At 44.3% G+C, this 23,684-nt stretch overlaps 1 protein-coding gene across 1 annotated transcript in view; it reads right to left on the bottom strand.

Moving 5' to 3' along the window:
• Window positions 1-20,909, bottom strand: part of HABP4 (hyaluronan binding protein 4) — a 39,137-nt gene extending 18,228 nt beyond the window's left edge. Inside the window, exons 1-4 of the mRNA XM_064361544.1 lie at window positions 20,561-20,909; window positions 12,369-12,531; window positions 4,407-4,571; window positions 4,135-4,203 (exon numbers count right to left, since the gene is read on the bottom strand). Of these exons, the coding sequence (XP_064217614.1) occupies window positions 4,135-4,203; window positions 4,407-4,571; window positions 12,369-12,531; window positions 20,561-20,909 (746 nt within the window). The remainder of the gene's footprint in view (window positions 1-4,134; window positions 4,204-4,406; window positions 4,572-12,368; window positions 12,532-20,560) is intronic.
• Window positions 20,910-23,684: the final 2,775 nt, after the last annotated feature.

The following is a 23,684-nucleotide window of genomic DNA, read 5'->3' as shown; positions in this document are numbered from 1 at the left end:
ACTTTTATTTTTTTAAATGAAGTTTCCAGGCCGGGTGCAGTGGCTCACACCTATAATCCTAGCACTTTGGGAGGCGAAGGAGGGTGGATCACTTGAGGCCAGGAGTTTGAGACCAGCCTGGCCAACATGGCGAAACCCCATCTCTACTAAAAATACAAAAATTAGCTGGGCGTGGTGGCTGGAGTGCAGTGGCACTATCACAGCTCACTGTAGTCTTGACCTTCTGGGATCAAGAGATCTTCCCACCTCAGCCTCTAGAGTAGCTGGGACTACAAGCGCACACTACTATGCCTGGCTAATTTTTTGTATTTTTTATAGAGATTGGGTTTCACTTTGTTGCTCAGACTGGTCTTGAACTCCTGGGCTCCTTAAGCCTAGGATCACAGGTGTGAACCACAAAAAAAAACAGAGTATTTCTTAAACTCAAGCAATTAGTTTATTTTACAGAAAAGAAAAATCACAGATCTCCCCCATGTTTATTTAATAAATGAATATAAAATATCATGCCTACAGCTCTTACAGAACCATATGATCAAAACTACAAGACAATTAAGTTTCAAAATTAGCAGCAATTAATTTGGTAGGTTCTGCTATACTGTTGAAAGTAAATCGCCAATGTTATATTTATCAGAAGAGAGAGATAACCCCAGGGCCCATGTCTATATTTTGACTTCAGTTGTACTACTGTAGAAAATGCCTGTTTGTGCACATATGTTCCATAAAATGATGTTACACACTTCAAGGCTTTGTTACCTCGTTCAAATTCAACCAGACTTCACACTTAATCAAATCTCTGACAATGAACAGATTTTCATCAAATGTTGCTTTGAGAATAAATAAAAGTGTCTCGCTCTTCACAATAAAAGTTGAAAGGCAGCATTATGGAAAATTGCATTCATGGGTGTCTATTCCAATTTTAACAAGTAAATAATATCTGATACACTTTATTGCAGATGGAAAAATTCTATTTCAGCACAAATAGGCAAAATTCTATTTTAGCAGTGTCGAACTACAGAGGGAAAGCTGTATTACTGAAATGACTCGGTCACACCAGTTTGAAGAGATTTTGCCCTTAAATCCAGTTATTGCCATCAGTGTCTTCAAATGGGAATACTAAACTACACCTTTAATACGCTGCGAAGCACTTGGGCTTGGCCAGCCACAAACACATCACTTACTGTATTAGGCTCACCTCCACTTTCTTCTCACTAATCAAAAGTAGCACATAACTCCTGCACACCACATCATTTTCATGACCTCAAGCCGATTTGTTAAGAAATAAACTTATTACTCAATTTATTAAAAAACATATTAAGTAAATGTATAAATTAATATTTATCTCTATTAAGAAATCAGTCTTATTCTAAGAAAAGCTTTCCATTATAGATTATAACCACCTAAGAGCTTTGACCAGCTGGGTATGGTGGCTCACGCCTGTAGTCTTAGCTCTTCGGGAAACAAGGCAGGTGAATTGCTTGAGCCCGGGAGTTTGATACAAATCTGGGAAACATGGCGGACTCACGTCTCTATAAAAATACAAAAAACGCCAGGCACAGCAGCTCACACCTGTAATCCCAGCACTTTGGGAGGCCGAGGCAGGTGGATCACGAGGTCAAGAGATCGAGACCATTCTGGCCAACATGGTGAAACCCGTCTCTACTAAAAATACAAAAGTTAGCTGGTCCGGTGGCTCACGCCTGTAATCCCAGCACTTTGGGAGGCCGAGGCCGGGTGGATCACGAGGTCAAGCGATCGAGACCATCCTGGTCAACATGGTGAAACCCCGTCTCTACTAAAAAAAAAAAATACAAAAAATTAGCTGGGCATGGTGGCGCATGCCTGTAATCCCAGCTACTCAGGAGGCTGAGGCAGGAGAATTGCCTGAACCCAGGAGGCGGAGGTTGCAGTGAGCCAAGATCGCGCCATTGCACTCCAGCCTGGGTAACGAGCGAAATTCCGTCTCAAAAAAAAAAAAAAAAAAGTTAGCTGGTCATGGTGGCGTGCGCCTGTAATCCCAGCTACTTGGGAGGCTGAGGCTGGAGAACTGCTTGAACCTGGGAGGCGGAGGTTGCAGTGAGCAGAGATCGTGCCACTGTACTCCAGCCTAATGACAGAGAGAGACTCCATCTCAAAAAAATATATATATACATACACACACATACACATACACACACATATATATAAAATCAAAGTAAAATAAAAAGATCTGTCATCAAGATTCTATGGAACTCCAGATAAAGAATCACTTGACAAGTTTCTTTTCAAGGACAACACAGATAAGCAATGGTAGTAAATCTAACATTGTTACATTTAATATTAGTTTGTATATTTGTCTTTAAGGACAACAATTTAAGAAAAATAAATTTACGTAAAAAGCTTATATTCTGGCAGGGCATGGTGGCTCACGCCCATGATCCCAGAACTTTGGGAGGCCGAGATCAGGAGTTCGAGACTAGCCTGACCAACATGGTGAAATCCTGTCCCTACTAAAAATACAAAATTAGCCAGGTGTGGTGGCGTACACCTGTAGTCCCAGCTACTCAGGAGGCTGACACAGGAGAAATCACTTGAACTGTGGCAGTGGAGATTGCAGTGAGCCAAAATTACACCACTGCACTCCAGCCTGGGTGACAGAGCAAGACTCTATCTCAAAAGAAAAACAGCTTATATTCTTCAAAATACAAAAAGTAAAAGCCTGGATTCCCTCAAGCCTTCGCACTAGTAGGAAGCCTGCCCTGTAGCACTGCTCACACCACACTGCCTGCAGCAGGCCCTACCTCTTCCTCTGCAGACACCAGGAAGGCATCAGTCCTCCAGCTGTGAAATGAAACAGGGCAGAACCATGTATCCACTCTAACTAGCAGAAGAACTGGCACAGATCTAAGGTACCATGAAGCCTCAGAGAAATGTCCAACTTGAGCCTCAGGTGAAACCTGTCACTAAGCTTCAATCTACATTGAATAAAATTTTATAAAATGAACATGTATCAAGGATCCACACAAATTTTGAAAGGTCAAAACATATAGAATATCCAGGAATTTAAAAAGCATTTTGGGCTGAATGTGTTCGCTCTTGCCTGTAATCCTAGCACTTTAAGGGGCTGAGGCAGGAGGATTGCTTGAGTCTAGGAGTTTAAGACCAGCGTGGGGAACATAGTGAGACCCTGTCTCTATTTTTAAAAATAATAAAATTAAACAAAACAGCCAGGGACAGTGGCTCATGCTTGTAATCCCAGCACTTTGGGAGGCTGAGGTGGGTGGATCACAGTCAGGGGTTTGAGACTAGTCTGACCAATATGGTGAAACCTCGACTCTACTTAAAAATACAAAAATTAGCCGGGTGTGGTGGTGCACACCTGTAACCCCAGCTACTTGGGAAGCTGAGGCAGGAAAACTGCTTGAACCCGGGAGGCAGAGGTTGTGGTGAGCCGAGACCGCACCATTGCACTCCAGCCCAGGTGACAGAGCGAGACTCTGTTTCCAAAAAAAAAAAATTAATTAATTAACAATACAAAAAAAAAAGCTTTTTTTTTTAAATTGAGATGCCGAGTCTTGCTCTGTCGCCCAGGCTGGAGTGCAGTGGCACAAGCTCGGCTCACTGCAACCTCTGTCTCCCAGGTTCAACTGATTATCCTGCCTCAGCCTCCTGAGTAGCTGGGAATATAAGAGCCCACCACCATGCTCGGCTAATTTTTGTACTTTTAGTAGAGATAGGGTTTCACCATATTGGCCAGGCTGGTCTCAAATGCCTGACCTCAAGCAATTCACCCACCTCGGCCTCCCAAATTACTGGGATTCCAGGCGGGAGCCACCGTGTGCAGCCAACACAAAGCATTTTGAGGCATGTGCAAATGTACAGTGCCCTATGTTTGAGGCATCGCCAAATACCTGGTCATTTGTTATAAATCTGTTTGACTAAAGTAATAAAATTTTAAGAGCAGTTTCATATCTAATTGCAACATAGCAAATCTGTTTTAAAAAGTTATCTCACTAAACAAAAGCCTAAAATCAATCTCTACTTAAGGGCACACAAGTGTAAAAGCACAACACAGAAGATATTATTTTCAAGAAAAGCAAAGATCCAGAGATTTCCACTTAATCTCAGGTTCTCAGCGGGCACACACTTACACCGTACCTGGTATCTTTACCTGATCCCCAGGTGCGAACTCCATAGCCACCCATGTTGTCTTCGGTTCTGACTGTTCTACAGAAAGAAAGAATAGTCCCTTAAACCAGAAGCTGCTCTCCAGTCAATCTCCAAATCAGAAAGAGCTGTTCATAAAAGTCCCAGGATCAGCTTCTTAGAACAACAGCATAGTAAGTTAACTAAGTATTAACACATAACAGATTCATACCATGTGTTGCCAACATCTTAAAAGTGAAAATAGCATTTACGAAGAAACTTACATTTTGTCATTCCCACCATATCTTTCAAATTCTCGCTTCCCTCTCTGGTCAAAAGCATCAAAAACTCTGTTCCCAGGGCCACCTCTGCCTCGGCCACGAATACCCCCTCCTCTCGGGCCTCCACGTCCTCTCAGCGGTCTGTCTCGATCAAACCTATCACCTGGTCTAGGAAGAAATGGATATAATAAAAACTGGTAAATTAAAGGCCTAAGGTCTTCTCCGGAAAAAAATTCTGAAAGAAAATCATGGCTATAGTATACTGGAAAGAATGGTGGCTTGAACCATAAATTAATAGTTAACCTTTACTGAGCACATACTATAGACTATATAGTTGGCATTGTTCTGAGCACTTTACATATAGTAATTAGATTCTCACAAACAAATCTTTAATATACAATTATTGCCTAGAGATGAGAAACCAAAGCACAGAGTAGGCTAAGTGGTGGAGCCAGCCCAGGAGACACAGGCACTAGACAGGCCTAGAACTAATCCGAGTGGGACATTCCTTTCTCTCTCTGGATCTATTTCTTTATTCAAAAAATGAGGATGTTAGATAAATAAACTCAAAGGTTCATTCCTGTTCTAATACTAAATCTTCGAGTTAAATTTGGAGTATTTTATATTAAGAAAAATGGTTAAACTTCAAAATTATGCCCCTTCTCAAGTCTCCCTCCCAAACACACAAGCAGCCGGTAACATCTGCAACTGTGAAAACCTTAACCTGCCTTCCACCTCATTACTCTGCAGAAATGGCCGAGGGTAGCTGAACACCTCTTTGTGAAGCCCAATAGCAACTTTTGTCTTCAAGTCATTTGACCCCAGTGTCGTATGACACTGCTGGCCACTAATTTTCCTGACTTTTCTGGCTTCTCTTTCTCTGCCTTCCCTTAGAAAATTATTTTTGGAATAGGTAATACCCAAACGTGGTACAAAACTCACATGGTTCCTCAGCCATGCAACTGCACTTCTCAGAGGCAGCCACTTCAAGATTCACATAACGGAAAGGTTCTCCGCCTGCCTCTTGTGTCTAACCTTTGTCTTGGCGCTCTACACGGATACCCATCCGTCCTTATCCTTGTTGGCACCCTGACTTCTCTTTCCCTGCCACGTCCTCCTGGCCTCCATGCTAATGCTAACTGGCCCCGTGTCTCTCATCTGATTGCAGGATGTGAAGCCAGTTACTTCCTAGACATCTCCACCTGGATATTCCCAGGACCGGCACCTACATGCCCAACACAGAGGGAGCCCTTCTTCCTCCTGTGGTCCCCAATTCACAACAGGAGAGACAGCCCAAGCCACTCCTCCCTCCTCTTCCTCTGCCACATCAGAGCCTGAACCCAGGACGTGATCACCCACCCACTCCTCCCTGCACCATCACTGCTCACCATCACTCCTTCTGAGGACTTGTCTCTCCTTCACTAAGCTCTAAGCTCCAGCGTGAAAGGATTATGTCTCTTTCACCACTGCAACACTAGATTAATAAGATAATTATAAGGCTTTTAAAAACATTTAAAGTGACAAGAAATTACTTATTTAATAGAGGTCCTGGCTCAAGAAACCTAGCGGCATTAGTAGCTCAAACACCAACACTAGAGGTATTTTACAGTCTACTTTTATGGCTAAAAGTGTCACATTAAGAAGCCGCTATACAGCAGTGGGTAAAAAGATACAAAACTCCCAATTTACCTTACTCAAAAAATAAAGAAATACAGAAGTGCTAATCATTAACGTTATGCCAGTCTCTTATAAGAAACACCAACCTAGATAAATTCTCCAAGTTGGCTTTTCTGTCTACCACCTCCCTCCCCTAATCAAAAATAGAAATCTTTGTAAAACCTGATTCTAAACTACAGCAAATATCTACAGCAGGCTGGGCTCAGTGATTCACACCTGTAATCCCAGCAGTTTGGAAGGCCGAGACAGGAGGATCACTTGAGGTCAGGAGTTTGAGACCAGCCTGGTCAACACGGTGAAACCCCATCTCTACTAAAAATACAAAAATTAGCCAGGCATGATGGCGGGCACCTATAATCCCAGCTACTTGTGAGGCTCAGGCAGGAGAACTGCTTGAACCTGGGAGGCAGAGGTTGCAGTGAGCCAAGATTGCACACTGCACTCCAGCCCAGGTGACAAAGCAAGACCCTGTCTCAAAAAAAAAAAAAATCTAAAGCAGGCTGGGAGTGGTGGCTCAAGCCTGTAATCCCAGCACTTTGGGAGGCCAAGGCAGTTAGATCGTTTGAGCCCAGGCGTTCGAAACCAGTTTGGGTAACACGGTGAAACCCCATCTCTACTAAAAAATATAAAAATTAGCCAGGTATGGTGGTGTGTACCTGTAATCTCAGTTACTTAGGAGGCTGAGGTGGGAGGATTACTTGAGCCCAGAAGTGCAGTGAGCCGAGATCCTGCCACTGCACTCCAGCCTGGGCAACAGAGCAAGACCCTCCCTCAAAAAAGGAAATCTAAAGTAGGGTTCTAAAACAAACAAAAGAAAAGTAACAGTATTTTTTTTTTTTTGAGACAGTATCTCACTCTGTTGCCCAAGCTGGAGTGCAGTGGTCCAATCACTGCTCACTGCAGCCTTCACCTCTCGACCTCAAACAATCTTCCCACCTCAGTCCTCCAAGCAGCTGAGACTACAGGCATGTGCCATCACACCCAGCTAATTTTTGTGACTTTTATAGAGATGGGGGTTTCACCATGTCACCCAGGCTGGTCTCAAACTCCTGGGCTCTAGAGATCTGTCTGCCTAGGCCTCCCAAAGTGCTAGGATTACAGGTATGAGCCACTGTGTGCCCAGCCAACAGTAAACTTTTTTTTTTTTTTTTTTGAGACAAAGCCTTGTTCTGTCTCCCAGGCTGGAATGAAGGGTGCAATCTCAGCTCACTACAGCCTCCACCTCCTGGGATCAAGTGATTCTCATGCCTCAGGCTCCCCAGTGGTTGAGATTACAGGTGTGTGCCACCATGCCTGGCTAATTTTTTTTTTTTTTTTTTTTTTTGAGACAGAGTCTCGCTCTATCACACAGGCCATAGTGCAGTATTGCAATCTTGGCTCACTGCAACCTCCACTTACCAGGTTCAAGTGATTCTCCCACCTCAGCCTCCAGACTAGCTGGAATTACAGGTGTGTGCCACCATGGCTGGCTAATTTTGTATTTTTAGTAGAGACAGCATTTCACCACATTGGCCAGGCTGGAATCAAATTCCTGAGCTCAAGTATCTGCCTGCCTCAGCCTCCCAAAGCACTGAAGTGCTGAGATTTCAGGTGTGAGTCACTGTGCCCAGCCTATAAACTCTTTTTTTTTTTTGGAGACAGAGTCTCTCTCTGTCACCCAGGCTGGAGTGCAGTGGTGCGATCTCAGCTCACTGCAACCTCCGACTCCCTGGTTCAAGAGATTCTCCTGCTTCAGTCCCCCGAGTAGCTGGGATTACATGCACGCACCAACACATCCACTAATTTTTGTATTTTTAGTGGGTTTCACCATGTTGGCCAGGCTGGTCTCCAATTCCTAACCTCAGGTGATCCACCCGCTTCAGCCTCCCAAAGTGCTGGGATTACAGGTGTGGGCCACTGCACCCGGCTGAGAGCATTTTTTATAGCACTTTCTTCAAGCTTGAATATGATATATTAAGATTTGATCTTTGCTCATCTGATAGTGAAAAAAGGTGTCACCTTGAGTTTGATACTTACACGTTTACTGGACAGAATTATAAAATCTTCATAATCTCGAAAGATTGTCTAAATTCAGCCCTCTCAATTTTCAAATGAGGAAACAGACCCAGAGTTTCAGCCATGTATATATAGCAGTCTTGTCATGGCCAGCTAGCATGGATTTCTATTCTGCTTAGGCAGAGCACGTGTTTTCCCATGGAAGCAATGTCATAAATGGTGCTGGGATTAAGGGGCATGTCTCCGCCCCAGAGATCAGCTACATCATGTGGAGCACATATTCTGGGAGTAAACTACCGGGTTTTTTTGTTTTTTGTTTTTCAGACAGAGTCTTACTCTGTCACCAAGCTGGAGTGCAGTGACGTGATCTCAGCTCACTACAACTTCTGCCTCCTTGCTTCAAGTGATTCTCCTACCTCAGCCTCCCGAATAGCTGGGACTACAGGCTCACGCCACCACACCCAGCTAACTTTTGTACTTTTAGTAGAGGCGGGGTTTCACCATGTTAACCAGGCTGGTCTCAATCTCTTGCCTTTATGATCTGCCTGCCTCGGCCTCCCAAAGTGCTCGGATTATAGGTGTGTGCCACTGCACCCAACCATAAACTACTGTTTTTAATGCAGTAGGAATTTTTCCTTACGCTCTAAATGAACTTAACTGAACTCTTAGAACCTAGACTATTAGAAGATTAGTCTGCCTCTTTCTGGATACATTTTGGCTCTTCCTTTCTGTAATTTACTGGTCATTTAAAATCAATGCCTGTTCTGAAAAAAAAATCCCCCAGATGTTTACCCATCCCCCGTTATTAATAAGTTTTAAACAAATTGTGGTAAGATACACATACCATAACATTTACCATTTTAATCATTTTTAAGTGCTCAATTCTGTGGCATTAAGTACATTCACACTGTTGTGCAACTATCATCACCATCCTTCTCCAGAACTTTTTATGTTTTCAAACTGAAGTCTGGTATCCAGTCAACACTGAACTCCTTATTCATACCTCCATGAGCTCCAGGCTCTCCACCTGTGAATCGGGTGTCATGTCTACTTGCTAGTATTGTTGTAAGACAGTGAATCACAGATCACAGGTATATAAAGCAGGGTGCTTGGCTCAAATGTTATTTTCCTTTCTTTTGCTTGTGAGTTTGTCACAAATAAAACATTTTACGTTTTATTTAAGAGTATTTTTATTCAGTGGCTCACACCTGTAATCCCAGCACTTTGGGAGGCTGAGGCGGGCGGATCATGAGGTAAGGAGTTCGAGACCAGCCTGGCCAATATAGTGAAACCCTGTCTCTACTAAAAAAAAAAAATACAAAAATTAGCCAGGCATAGTGGTGCGTGCCTGTAATCCCAGCTACTCAGGAGCCTAAGGCAGGAGAATCACATGAACCTGGGAGGCGGATGTTGTGGTGAGCCGAGATCACGTCACTACACTCCAGACTGGGTAACAGAGTGTCTCCAAAAAAAAAAAAAAAAAAGAGTATTTTTATTATTATTAGGAGTATTATTTGGCCGGGTGTGGTGGCTCACGCCTGTAATCCCAGCACTTTGGGAGGCCAAGGTGGGTGGATCACAAGGTCAGGAGATCAAGACCATCCTGGCCAACATGTTGAAACCCTGTCTCTACTAAAAGTACAAAAATTAGCCAAGGGTAGTAATATGTGCCTGTGGTCCCAGTTACTCAGGAGGCTGAAGCAGGAGAATCACTTGAACCCAAGAGGCGGAGATTACAGTGAGCAGAGATCGAGCCACTGCACTCTAGCCTGGGCAACAGAGAGAGACTCCATCTCAAAAAAAAAAAAAAAGTATTACTTTTTTTTTTCTATAGATCTTTCTTTTTTTTTAAATTTAATTTACTTTAGGTGCATATCATATCTGGCATTTCTCCCCATGTTATCCCTCCCCACCCTCTCAAAAGTATTATTTTATATTAAGAGTATTTTTTGGAAACTGAGAAAATGTTTTCTGATACCACGATTTATTTAAAAAATTCAAATTTCCTTGAAAGTGAAAATTCCGTACATATCTCTAATGTGGTGTGCTGAGAACACATTACTTCTGTGGCATTCCTACCAAAAGTGCATAACCTCATTCCATGAGGAAACATCAGAAAAACTCAAAATCTGGGACATGCTATAAAATAACTGGCCCATATTCTTCAAAATCCCAAATTCATAAAGACAAAGGAAGGCTAAGGAGCTGTGCCTAATTAAAGATGACTAACTACAATGCGTTTGCCTGGAGTGGATCCTGAACCAGAAATGTTTTCTCTTGTTAAAAGATATCACTGGGACAACTGGTGAAATCTGAGGAAAGTCTGTAGACTACGCAATTCAGAGAATTAGATAACAGTATTATATTCATCTTAATGAATCTGAAAATTGCATCGTGTTTTTAGGAAATGTATTTAAAGTATTTAGGAGTAAGGGGGCATTCCTACACCTTATTCTTGAATAACAAGGAAAGGCTGTGTGGTGTGGTGGGGGATGAGAAAGCAAATGTGGTAAAAAGTTAGTCTGTGGGGATTCTAGATAAAAGGCAGATGGAAATTCTTTGTATAATTCTTGAAACTTTTCTGTAATTCTGAACTTATTTTAAAAGAAAAAACCCTCCATAATCCCATAACCCACCTTATTTTTCCATATATGTATTATTTCACTTAATAGCTATTTTTTTATCACATATAAAAATCTGTTTTATCCTTTTTAAAGACTACATAGTCTTGCTACTAAAAAAAGGGGGGGAAACATGGGTTTGTGCATATGAACTATAATTTCCTCATTTCCACAGAATCTCTAAAATGAGGGTGAAATAAATACCCAAACGATTCCAAAAATAAGCAGGTCTGATCCAAGAAGCTTTGCAGAAGCAAGTAGACTGCGCTTATTACTCAGCAAATTTGAAGTAATCACCAAAAAATGGGCAAAATTAAGCCTTTCTATAAGTTTCTCTACAACATGGTTGCATCAAGACCATCTCATTGTCTTTTTTTTTTTTTTTTGAGACAAGAGTTTCGCTCTTGTTACCCAGGCTGGAGTGCAATGGCGCGATCTCGGCTCACCGCAATCTCCGCCTCCTGGGTTCAGGCAATTCTCCTATCTCAGCCTCCTGAGTAGCTGGGATTATAGGCACGCGCCACCATGCCCAGCTAATTTTTTGTATTTATAGTAGAGACGGGGTTTCACCATGTTGACCAGGATGGTCTCGATCTCTTGACCTCATGATCCACCCGCCTCGGCCTCCCAAAGTGCTGGAATTACAGGTGTGAACCACCGCGCCCGGTCATCTCATTGTCTTGAACGTGTAACTTCTAGGTGAATATCTCTGCATGAATCATCACCTGCTCAGCCCGCGCAGGTTGTCACTCTCTGCTGGAGTTTTTTTGTTTTGTTTTTAACAGGCTCTATAGTATAGTTTTACGAAACCACATTATTTGGTTAAAACTTGTAGCCAGAATCCTAAATGGAAAGGAATTAGCAGTCAAGAAGCTGGAAGTTGGGAAAAATGGCTCCCTTGACATTTAACTATTTACTATTTTAGTCTTCCTTAGCTTTTTTAACTTTATTTTCCTTGAAATCTGATTTGCTAGTTGTTTCTGTTTAACATAAACAGGTGTAATGATTAAACAAAGGCTCTAAGCAGCAAGCACCCACCTTGCTAGTGCTAAGCATAAGACACAAATAACCGCTCCCTGTGTTCAGGTGGGGTGCAGCGGCCACCATGCTGCCACATCACTCAGGAGCGACACAACACTCCACCAGCCCACGACTGCTGTCTGTGTTAGAGTACTTCCAAGAGCAGGCATGCCTGCCAGAAATTGGTATTACACATCAGACAGACTTTTCTTCAAATCTCATCATGGCAGCCTATTGACCTGACCGTGGAGCTAGGAATTTATTTCAATCCATTGAGCAGTCTAAATTAGTAATACTAAATCAAAACCATAATTATATCCCCAGTCCAAAATTATATATCTAATCTGGAACTTCAAAAGAAAAGTTAACCAGTTCAACACACTCCTGTGTAATTTCTTTTTACAAGTGCTCTTCACAGTTACCAATAAGCAATTCACTTTTAATTGTACAATCATTTTCTGAACCAAGATGTAAAGTCATCTATGAGGCAAAAGGAAGATCCCTCCCATCATCTAAGGTAACATGAACTGCACATAAATTAGGAAAACATTCCTAGGACTGGCACCACAAAAAGCAGTAGCCAGTAGAAGTAGCATTTTTTGGAAAACCTTTCCGGTTCCCCACCCACCTTGCCGAGAACTGCAGCACATACTTTTCATCTGCAAACTTCTCAGCTGTGAAGTCCACCTGCCTCTCTGTCTCATAGGGTCGGTATTCCCTGTAGGGTCTCCGCTCGGCTCTTTCAAGCATCCGCTCCGGCCCACGGCTATCATTCCATCCTTGCTGCTCCCCTCTTCTAGGAGTCCGCTTCTGGCCTACCAGAAAATCAAAGCAGAGAGCTGGAACACAACGTCTGCGAAAGTATTAAACTTTACAGGTACTTGTAAATTTTAAGTTGTTGATGCTACAACTGCCCACAGTCTACTACTTTTTAATAGAACGTTACTATTAAATCATGCTTTCCCTATATCCTAGAAAGTATATGACAAACTAAGCTCACCTGTAATTACAGGCACCTCCCAAAAGCTGTGACAGTCGTGGGTATATTTTACTAAATAAGTTACAGTTCACAAAAGCAGCTTGATAAAAACACAGTATGTAAGCCCTATCTAGAAAATGAAAGAATACCCTATATTTCAGACTGTACTTTTAGAATCCCAACTGCACATAAAACCACGGTAACTATGGCTTATCACTGGCATACTACTAAGGTTTTTGTTTTTATTTATTTATTTATATTTGAGACAGAGTCACACTCTGTCACACAGGCTGGAGTGCAGTGTACTGTGCAATCTCGTCTCACTGCAACCTCTGCCTCCCAGGCTCAAGTAATTCTGTGCCTCAGTCTCCCAAGAAGCTGGGACCACAGGCATGCACCACCACACCCAGCTCATTTTTGTATTTTTAGTAGAGACAGGGTTTCACCATGTTGGCCAGGCTGGTCTCGAACTCCCAGCTTCTAAAAATTCACCCACCTCAGCCTCCTGAAATTATATGGATGCTTTAAACATCTCACCTCAGCCTCCTGAAACTACTGGGATTACATGGATGAGCCACCGTGCCTGGCCAAGGTTTTTATTTTTAAAGTTTGTAGTGTTTATATTTTTACTTTGAAAACAGATTTTCCTGCTATTCTATGAAATATATAGACTTGCAATTATAACTTCTTGAATATGAACCAAAACCTGCTATTTGCCAACTTGCCCGAGAGTCAGCCAGTACTTGAGGACATCTCTTTTGTCCCCTGAGAGTCTGGCACTTAGACGCCATGCTGGGACCAGAGACTCTGGTCTTTTCCTCTCACCTTGCTTTACTCCCGTCTGGTTTTAATGCTTTAAACATCTTAAGCAAAGTTTAAGTTTGAAGCCATCTGATACTTGGTAAATACATTGTGGAGAACTTTCTCACATCTTTAATCTTCAAGAGTCTATCTTTTTTTGTATAAATTTAAAAGATCTCACTATGTGCAATTTTTACAATAGTGGCTTCAGTTTTTCTTAGTACAAATTACACATTAGTTGCATAACTATAAAATATTACACTTATTCAAGTTAATGGATTTTTTTTTGAGACGGAGTCTTGCTCTAATGCCTGCTGGAGTGCAGTGGCGCAATCTCGGCTCACTGCAACCTCCGCCTCCTGGGTTCAAGCGATTCTTCCGCCTCAGCCTCCCGAATAGCTGGGATCACAGGCGCGTGCCACCATGCCTGGCTATTTTTTGTATTTTTAGTAGAGATGGGGTTTCACCATGTTGGCCAGGATGGTCTCGCTCTCTTGACCTCGTGATCCGCCCGCCTCGGCCTCCCAAAGTGCTGGGATTAGAGATTTTTTTTTTTTTTTTTGAGACACAGTCTTGCTCTGTCATCCAGGCTGGAGTGCAGTGGCACGATCTTGGCTCACTGCACCCTCTGCCTCCCGGGTTCCAGTGATGTTCCTGCCTCAGTCTCCTGGGATTACAAGAGCATGCCACCAGGCCCAGTTAATTTTTTTGTATTTTTAGTAGAGACAGGGTTTCACCATGTTTGTCAGGATGGTCTCTATCTCTTGACCTCGTGGTCCACCTGTCTCAGCCTCCCAAAGTGCTGGGATTACAGGCGTGAGCTACCATGGCTGGCCATGGCTATATTTTTAACTATTAGACTTCTCTCCCACTTAGAAAAGACCTTAAGGAATATATGTGTATACATACTTTTCTATTTTCCCTTTTTTTTTTTTTTTTTTGAGATGGAGTCTCGCTCTATCGCCAGGCTGAGTGCAGTGGTGTGATCCGGCTCACTGCAACTTCTGTTTTCCAGTTTCAAGCAATTCTCCTGCCTCAGCCTCCCGAGTAACTGGGACTATAGGCACCTACCACCACACCTGGTTAATTTTTAAAAATATTTTTAGGAGAGACAGGGTTTCACCATGTTTGTCAGGATGGTCTCTATCTCTTGACCTCGTGATCCACCTGTCTCAGCCTCCCAAAGTGCTGGGATTACAGGCGTGAGCCACTGCACCCAGTCTTTATTTTCTCATTTAATATTTTCTTTTCTTTTTTTTTTTTTTTAAATAAAGATGGGGTTTCACCATGATGGCCAGGTTGGTCTTAAACTCCTGACCTCAGGTGATCGACCCACCTCGGCCTCGCAAAGTGCTAGGATTACAGGCGTGAGCCACCGCGCCCGGCCCCCATTTAATATTTTCTACCAAACCTTTATCATCTGGGTACAGATAAATCTTAATTGGTCTCTTTTTTTTTTGGAGACAGTCTCGCTCTGTCACCAGGCGCCAGGCTATAGTGCAGCGGTGCAATCCTGGCTCACTGCAACCTCCACCTCCCGGGTACAAGCAATTCTCCTGCCTCAGCCTCCCGAATAGCTGGGACTACAGGCATGCTACCACGCCCAGCTAACTTTTGTATTTTTCAGTAGAGATGGGGTTTCACCATGTTGGCCAGGATGGTCTCGATCTCTTGACTTTGTGATCCGCCCGCCTTGGCCTCCCAAAGTGCTGGGATTACAGGCGTAAGCCACCACGCCCTGCCAATTGGTCTCATTTTAAAGCAAAAATCATGTTTATGACATCACTAACATAAATTGTATAATTTTTTCCTTGTCAACAAAATATTTTTTCAGAGTGAAAAGTTGCACAACAGATCTAAATTCAACCTACTATAATTTTAATGTCCCATAACCTAGAAATATTTAAATTCAATTTGTATCCTGTAGTGAGGTCACAATCTGAGCTTGTGATATGTTTAGGATACAGACAAGATGTTATCATAAATAGAGCATAACGTTTTATTATTTATCTTTTTCGAGACAGAGTATCACTCTGTCGCCCAGGCTGGAGTACAGTGGCATGATCTTGGCTTACTGTAACCTCTGCCTCCCGGGTTCAAGCAATTCTCCATGCCTCACCTCCTGAGTAGCTGGAATTACAGGCACGTGCCTCCATGCCCAGCTAAGTTTTGTATTTTTAGTAGAGACAGGGTTTCACCATGTTGGCCAGGCTGGTCTCGAACTCCTGACCTCAAGTGACCCGTCTGCCTTGGCCTCCCAAAGTACTGGGATTACAGGCATGAACCACCGCACCCAGCTTTATTTTTGTTTTTTTGAGACAGAGTCTCACTCTATCGCCCAGGCTGGAGTGCAGTGGCACGATCTTGGCTCACTGCAACCTCCACCTTCCAGGTTCGAGTGATTCTACCGCCTCAGTCTCCTGAGTAGCTGGGATTGCAGGTGCCTGCCACCATATTTGGCTAAATTTTTTGCATTTTTAGTAGAGATGGGGATTCACCATGTTGGCCAGGCTGGTCTTGAATTCCTGACCTCAGATGATCCACCCATCTTGGCCTCCCAAAGTACTGAGGCATGAGCTACCATACTCAGCTGCCGTTTTTTTTTTTTGGTTTTTTTTTTTTTTGAGACATTCTCACTCTGTCACCCAGGCTGCCAGGCTGGAGTGTAGTGGCACAATCTCAGCTCACTGCAACCTCCGATACCTGGTTTCAAGCAATTCTCAAGCCTCCTAGGTAGCTGGGATTACAGGCCTGTGCCACCATGCTTGGCTAATTTTTCTGTATCTTTACTAGAGACGGGGTGTCGCCATGTTGGCCAGGCTGGTCTTGAATGACCTCAGGTGATCCACCTGCCTCAACCTCCCAGAGTGTTAGGATTACACACATGAGCCACTGCACTCAGCAGAGCATTATGCTTTTATTGCAGACATATCAAGATAATGACACTTTTTTTTTTGACACGGTCTCACTCTGTCACCCAGGCTGGATGCAGTGGTATGATAATAGCTCACTGCAGCCTTGACCTCTAGGATGCAAGTGATGCTCCCACCTCAGTCTCTTGAGTAGCTCAGACTCAGACCACAGGCATGCACCATCACACCCAGCTAATTTTTTTTTTTTTTTTTTTTGGTAGAGATAGGTCTCATTTTGTTACCCAGGCTAGTCTTGAACCCCTGAGCTCAAGTGATCTTCCCACCTAGCCTCCCAATGCTGGATAACAGGCATGAGCCACCATGCAGCCCCCACTGTCACTGATACTTGTCCCCAATTGCCTAGGAGTGGGCAACATCAGGTCTGGGGGCACATGTGTTAAGCGTTCAGAATTGGAAAAGGCGTTCAAAATGTAAGGTAGAAAAAGCCACTAAGAAAGTTAATTATCTAACAAGTTGAAAATTATAATAGGTCATGACATAACACTCATCAGAAAATTTGTCAACTGTAACAATACTTTTCCATATTTTTATCTCAGTGTAAAAGAGTTATTTTAACACAGTTTCAGATTTCCTATTTCCAACCTCCAGTTTTAAAAACATCTTTTAATATCTCCACTCAACTACACAATTACTTAGGTGCTTATCCCACCTTTCTGCTTCCTCCAATTTTGTTGTTGTTGTTTCAGGTTTTTTGTTTTTTTGAGATGGAGTGTCACTCTGTCACCCAGGCTGGAGTACAATGGCGCAATCTCAGCTCACTACAACCTCCGCCTTCCGGGTTCAAGTTATTCTCTTGCCTCAGCCTCCCCAGTAGCTGGGATTACAGGCACGGGCCACCACGCCCAGCTAATTTTTGTATTTTTAGTAGAGACGGTGTTTCACCATGTTGATCAGGCTGGTCTCGAACTCCTGACCTCGTGATCCGCCCGCCTCAGCCTCCAAAGTGCTGGGATAACAGGAGTGAGCCACTGCACCCGGTCCCTCCAAGTTATTTTTTAATTGTGTCAATTAAATCTGTAATTCATCAAACTTAAAATAGGACATCTACTGTACCCCATATTAAAGCCTTTTCCAACAGTATAAACTGAAAACTGTTAAATACAACTGGCAACTTATTAGAATAATTATCAATATCAAGTAAACATTTCATTTTCCCTCCTAAACCCCCCAAAACAAAGATAATTAGAATAATTATCAGTTTCAGGCAAACATCTCATTCTCCCTCCCAAACCTCCCACAACAAAGATAATCAGCATCCAATTTTTTCCTCACAATTTAGTACTAAGAGATCAACACTGCCACGAATTGGGCTTGTTTTTCTGTGCTGGATCAGCAGCTCCAAGTGGAGAATGCAAGCACTGCATTTCACTAACCTCTCCAATAAAAGGCTGGCACATGCATTCATCACCATCTAAACCAAGCCCATGTAAAGAAACAGAATACAATAAAAATTACAGTAAGATTTCCCACAAAATAAAGGTGAGCTTTGGTTCAACAAACACAATACTAAAAGGCTAGGAAAACCAAAACGGAAACTACCTCTCATGACTTCAAAGAATGAACTTATTGAGCAAGGCTCACTCGAGGGTTTATGTAGATTGCTAGACAGATAGTCAGACATTAAAAACCTACATTTTTGGCCGGGTGTGGTGGCTCACGCCTGTAATCCCAGCAGTTTGGGAGGCCAAGGCAGGCAGATCACGAAGTCAAGAGATAGAGACCACCCTGGCCAACATGGTGAAACTCTGCCTCTAGTAAAACAAATATAAAAATTAGCTGGGCTTGGTGGCACGCACCTGTAGTCCCAGCTACTGGGGAGGCTGAGGCAGGCGAATCGCTTGAACACGGGAGGCAGAGGTTACAGTGAGCTGAGAGGGTGCCACTGCACTGCTGTTGACAGAAAATCAAGACTCCATCTCAAAAAAAAAAAAAAAAAAAGAAAAGGAAAAAGAAAATTAGCTGGGTGTGGTGGCAGATGCCTGTAATGCCAGCTACTCAGGAGGTTGAATTAGAATTGCCTAAACCCAGGCGGTGGAGGTTGCAGTGAGCCATGATCATGCCATTGCACTCCAGCCTGGGCGACAAAGCAAGATTGTCTCAAAAACAAACAAACAAAAACCCTACATTTCCATACGAAGAGCTTGTGACTTCCACATTCTTTCAGGATTAGTATTTCTATGATGTCAAATATATTTTATTTTTGTCTACACTAAACATTCACTTACAATATTCTAACAAAATTAAAAATTTGGTACAGTGTTTCATATCAACTAGGGCTACAAAACCTTGAGAGATTAGCTCTTTGACACCCATCATAGATAAATTTAGTACAGCAACTACATAAATGGAAATTAATGAGCTGTTTGCTCCTGAAAAAAACACATACTTGAAAAAGAACTTCAATGATAAAATTTCCATTCTAACTACAAAATCAACTAAATATCTTTCGTTGATTTCAAAAGCCAGATCACTTAGACGGAACAACTGACAGAAAAAGAGTTATGAGTGTATCACATGACAACATCAAGTGCAGGAAACAGGTTGCAACCCAGTTTGTATCATTTAAGTTTAGAAAGAAAAGAAATAGCCCTGTGCATTTATGTATATAAATGAAAAGCGTTAACAGCAGGAAAAATAAGAGGATTTTTACTTAACCTCATGCATTTTGGAACTGCTTAAAATTTTTATCACAAAAATGCATGACAATTTTAAAAAGGCTAAAAATCAACGTATTAACAGTACTAACTCGTCTCACATTTTCCGGATAGAATATGTATTTTCGTTTGTTAAAAAATAAATGGAGAAGAAAAGCTTAGCCTTCCTCAGTTCTTTTATTATATTCATGTAAATACGTTTAAGAGAAAAACATAAAAAACAGGATATAAAATCCACAATGTATCTCCAGTCTCAGTTTAAATAGGCTCAGAAATTTACTGGCCTACCAAAGAGTCGTGAGATAGTCAATAACATTTTTTTAAATCATTTTCAACATCTTTATTGTAGTGACTTGATTCTCGAGTGATGACTCTCGATTTAACTTTTCACAAATAAAGGTAAACATGACCCAGCTGCACATCAAAGCCTGAGACCTTAAACCTGAATACTTAAACCTGAGACCTTTCCACAGAGCTGCGATCCACAATCTTTATCAAACAAGGAGCAAACCAATAAAACCAAGTTGAACACACTGCCAAACGTTGGCAGGAGTGGTCAAACTACACATCTTAATCGTAACACTCTGCGAACCTTGGGACCGCTGTCTCATTTAAAGAAAACAGAGGAAACACAGGTGGAGTGTTGCCGGCTCTGCCACTGACGCAGTTCAGGTGAGAGAACGAACTCTCAAGCACCCTCCCCGACCGCAGGCAGCAGGACACGACGCTGCGCACTGCTTTTGCTTGCTAAACAGCGAATGAGGAACTCCGAATATTCTTGATGGAAAGGTTAAAAACGCTTTTCTCAAAGCGGCCTTAAGTTATTTGTAAGTTCCACATCCCATCAACACCACACGAAGTACTGAAATACGATGCCTGCTGCCTTGTGGACGCTACCGGACGGGGAAGGGGCAAAAGCGCCAGGCCGGACCGCGCCAGGGACCCCTGCCTGCCCCCGGACCCGGACCCGGACCCGGACGTCACAGGCCGCCCCGCGGTCGGCCAGGCCTCCAGCATCACAGAGACCCCCAGCCCCGGGGCCGGGCGCCCTCCTTTTCCCTACCGCGCTCTCGGGTGGCTCCGATCTCAATCCTGCAGAGGCTGGGCTGAGGATGGAGAAGGTCCTCGCCAGCTTGGATATGGGCGCCCCGGGGTAGCGACCTCAGCGTTCGCCCCCACACGCCACCCCAGCAACCTCCCTCAACTTTGTCCAACTTGCCGTAAAGGCTCAGTGTCAGGGTTTGGGGGCTCCACCCCACCCCACCCCAAGCCTGCGCTTCCCCCGGAGCCCCGCATCCGGCTGGTGAGGGCTGGAAGGGTGTGACCCCCCACCCGCCCCTCTCCTCCTACCTTCGGCGGCCCCCAGGACCCTCAACTCTCCCGGCTCTTCCACGGCCCCGCCTCCGGGAACCAGCCCCGGGACCCCAGCCTCACAGCGGGGCGCGCCGTGGCCCGCTCCCCCGTTCCCCCCGCGTACCTGGCGCCTGCAGGCCGCCCCCAGGGCTGTCGGGCCCCTGCGCGCCAGGCGCCGGGAGGGTCTTGCGCTCCTTCTGCGACTCCCTCCGGCCGCCCGCGCCGGCTCGGTGGCCTGAGGGCCCGGCTGGGCTCCTGCCGCCGCGGGGACCAGCCCCGGCCGCCGCCGCCGCCTCGTCGCGCCTCTTGCGCTGCAGCTGCTGCTGGCGCCGGTGCTCGGCCTCGCGCAGGATGTCGAATGGGTCCGACTCATCGTCCAGCAGCTGATGGAAGCGGTTGGCCACCACGCAGCCGAAACTCTCCTGCATCACGGCGCCGGCGGCGGCCACGGGGCTCCCCAGAGCGCCCTTCATGCCGCCGCAACCACAGCGGGCCCGGGCGGGCAGCCCACGCGAGCGCGTCTCAGCGAAGCCGGCGGCGAGGACCCATACTGCCGGCTCCGCCGCCGCCGCCCTCCGGGACCTACCCGGTCTGGCCCCTCCCGGCGCCTGCTCCCGCGCCGGCTCGCCCGGAGGCCCAGTCACCGACCGGCTGCTGTTACGTCACGCAACCTCTGAGCCCCGCCCCCTTCGCGCAGCAGGGAGGGGCGGGGCCCAGGGGCGGAGCTGCCGGCCGGAGACTCCGCCGCTGTCCCGGCGGCGCAGACTGGTGGTGGGGGCTCGGCTGAGTGTGTGTTCTCCCCGGACTGCGTCCGTATTTGTTATCGGCCACTCTGCTTTGTGCTTATGTATACATTTAGCCGCTCAACAGCTACATATTGCGCACTTACCGTGTGCCAGGCGTTATGCTGTGGGAAATACTAGCTCCGTGTTTGCACAGGTCTGAGTCTGTAGATGGAGAAAAAGTACCCTGAAGGACAGGCGCAGAGCTCTCTACGGGCTTGCAGCAGAGGGACCTGACCTAATTGGGAAGTGACAGTTAAGCCGAGAGAGAGGGGTGACAAGGGGCTGGAGGAGGAACAGCAAGTGCGGCAGTCTCGAGGTGGGGTGTGCACAGCCTATTCGAGCTTAAAGTCGTCCCTATTCTAAGAGCAGTGGGAAGCGAGTTTTGAACATGAGCAGATTTAGATTTGAAAAGGCCACCGGACCTGCACTGTGAACTACTAGTTTGGAGAGAAATACAAATGGATGCAGGGAAGCCAAACATGATTGTTGCAAAGCTCCAGGGAATTGCTGATAGTGACTTGGATTAGGATGGTGCTGGTGGAGGTGAAGAGAGTGGACGGATTCAGAGACTTGGTGATGAGCTAGATGTAGTGATGAGGAAGAAGAAGCTATGGTGGCTCTTATTTTCCTGGCTCCAGCATCTGGTGGTAGTATTAGTCACCACTGGAAGAGACTATTTTCATGAGAATCATGAATTCAGTCTTGGACACGTTGAGGTTTGGATATTTGTTTTCTTTTGAGATACTCAGTTGAGGCCTGGAGTTTAGAGAACGCTGGACTGGACTTCCTCCAGGAAATCTTGCATGGGCACCGATACAGACACGCTTGGCTGCCTATCCTGCAGCCGTTCTTTTTCCCTCTTACATTTTTCCAGCGCCTGTATTTTGTTCAGGCATCATATTCCCCAGGGGAAGCGGCCCCTTCCAGCCTCAAACTTGATTAATCATAAATTATTCATAGCACTTGATTCCAATTCCTTCTCAGTAACTGGCTTAGGAATAGGCTGTGGGGCAATTTGGGCAGAACAGATCTGAGAAGTATTCTGGGAAAGTTTCTCTTGCGCCTAAGAAGGGGTTAAGAAGGAATCTTGCTGTTGTGGTTTGGTGATGACCAGTCCAAAGATGCCAAAGAGAACTCTGGCCTGAAGCAGTGCTTCTCAAAGTGCGGTTGGTTTCTAGTGCATGTAGGGATTCTGGTTCATTGAGATAAAATACACATGCAATTTACTATTTTTACAATTTTAAAGTGTACAATTCAGTGACATTTACTAAACTCACAATTTTGTATAACCATCTCCACTATCTCATTCCAGAACATTTCATTGGCTCACAGGAAACTCCATGCCCTTTAAGCAGTTACTTTCCAACACTCCCAACTCCTACTTCTGTTTCTTGGTCCTTGTTCCATGAGAGGACATGATGCCTGGGGTGGCTGTTCCTTAGTGTGGCCAGGAGGATTGCAGAGCAGAAGGATGGAGAAAGTCTAGATCCTTGATGATGTTGAGCTGCCCACTGGACCCACTTGGGAACCTCTCTACTTGAGGCTTATGATGTAATGGGACAGATGTGACTGTGCTTAGTTGTGTTTACTGGTTTCATCTGAAAGCATCCAGTTAGAGCATCTTGCCCAGGTGCTCTGTGACCAGCTTTTATTTTCCTTTAATAGCATATAGAAAAGGAATTCCTAATCCTAAATGCTGTCAAGTCTGTGTTTTACTCACTTATTGAATTTCGTGTTATTCCCAAGGAGGACAGGGATGATGGTTGTCTTATTCATTGCAGTTTGTATTCCCAGGGCTTGGTGTTCTAGGCAGCTATAGAGTAGGTTTTCAGTAAATATTTGTTGAATGGTTGAAGAATTTAGGATATTTGGTCACCTCCTTTTGTGTGAGCAGAGATTAATCCCTATACTTTCTACCCAAAAGAATTAAAAGCAAATGTTCAAACAAAAACTTATATATGAATATTCATAGCAGCACTATTCACAATAGCCAAAAGGCAGAAACAACTAAAATACATGCCACCTGATGAATGGATTAAAAAATGTGGTACAACAAATTATTTGGTCATAAAAAGGAAGTACTGATATTTGTTACAATATGGATGACACTTGAAAACATTGTGCTAAGTCAAAGACAGACAAAAAGGGCCACATATTGTATGATTCCGTTATGTGAAATGTCCAGAATCCATAGAGACAGAAAGCAGATTGGTGGTTCTAAGGCATGGGGGTTGGGAGTGTTGGAAAGTAACTGCTTAATGGGCATGGAGTTTCCTGTGGGCCAGTGAAATGTTCTGGAATGAGATAGTGGAGATGGTTATACAAAATTGTGAATTTAGTAAATGTCACTGAATTGTACACTTTAAAATTGTAAAAATAGTAAATTGCATGTGTATTTTATCTCAATGAACCAGAATCCCTGCATGCACTAGAAACCAACCACACTTTGATAAGCATTGCCTC

Source organism: Aotus nancymaae, unplaced genomic scaffold, assembly GCF_030222135.1.
Source record: "Aotus nancymaae isolate 86718 unplaced genomic scaffold, 86718_ANA_hifiasm-v0.15.2.pri h1tg000041l, whole genome shotgun sequence".
In the NCBI taxonomy this organism is placed as follows: domain Eukaryota; kingdom Metazoa; phylum Chordata; class Mammalia; order Primates; family Aotidae; genus Aotus; species Aotus nancymaae.
This window is presented reverse-complemented; position numbering and strand designations above follow the sequence as displayed.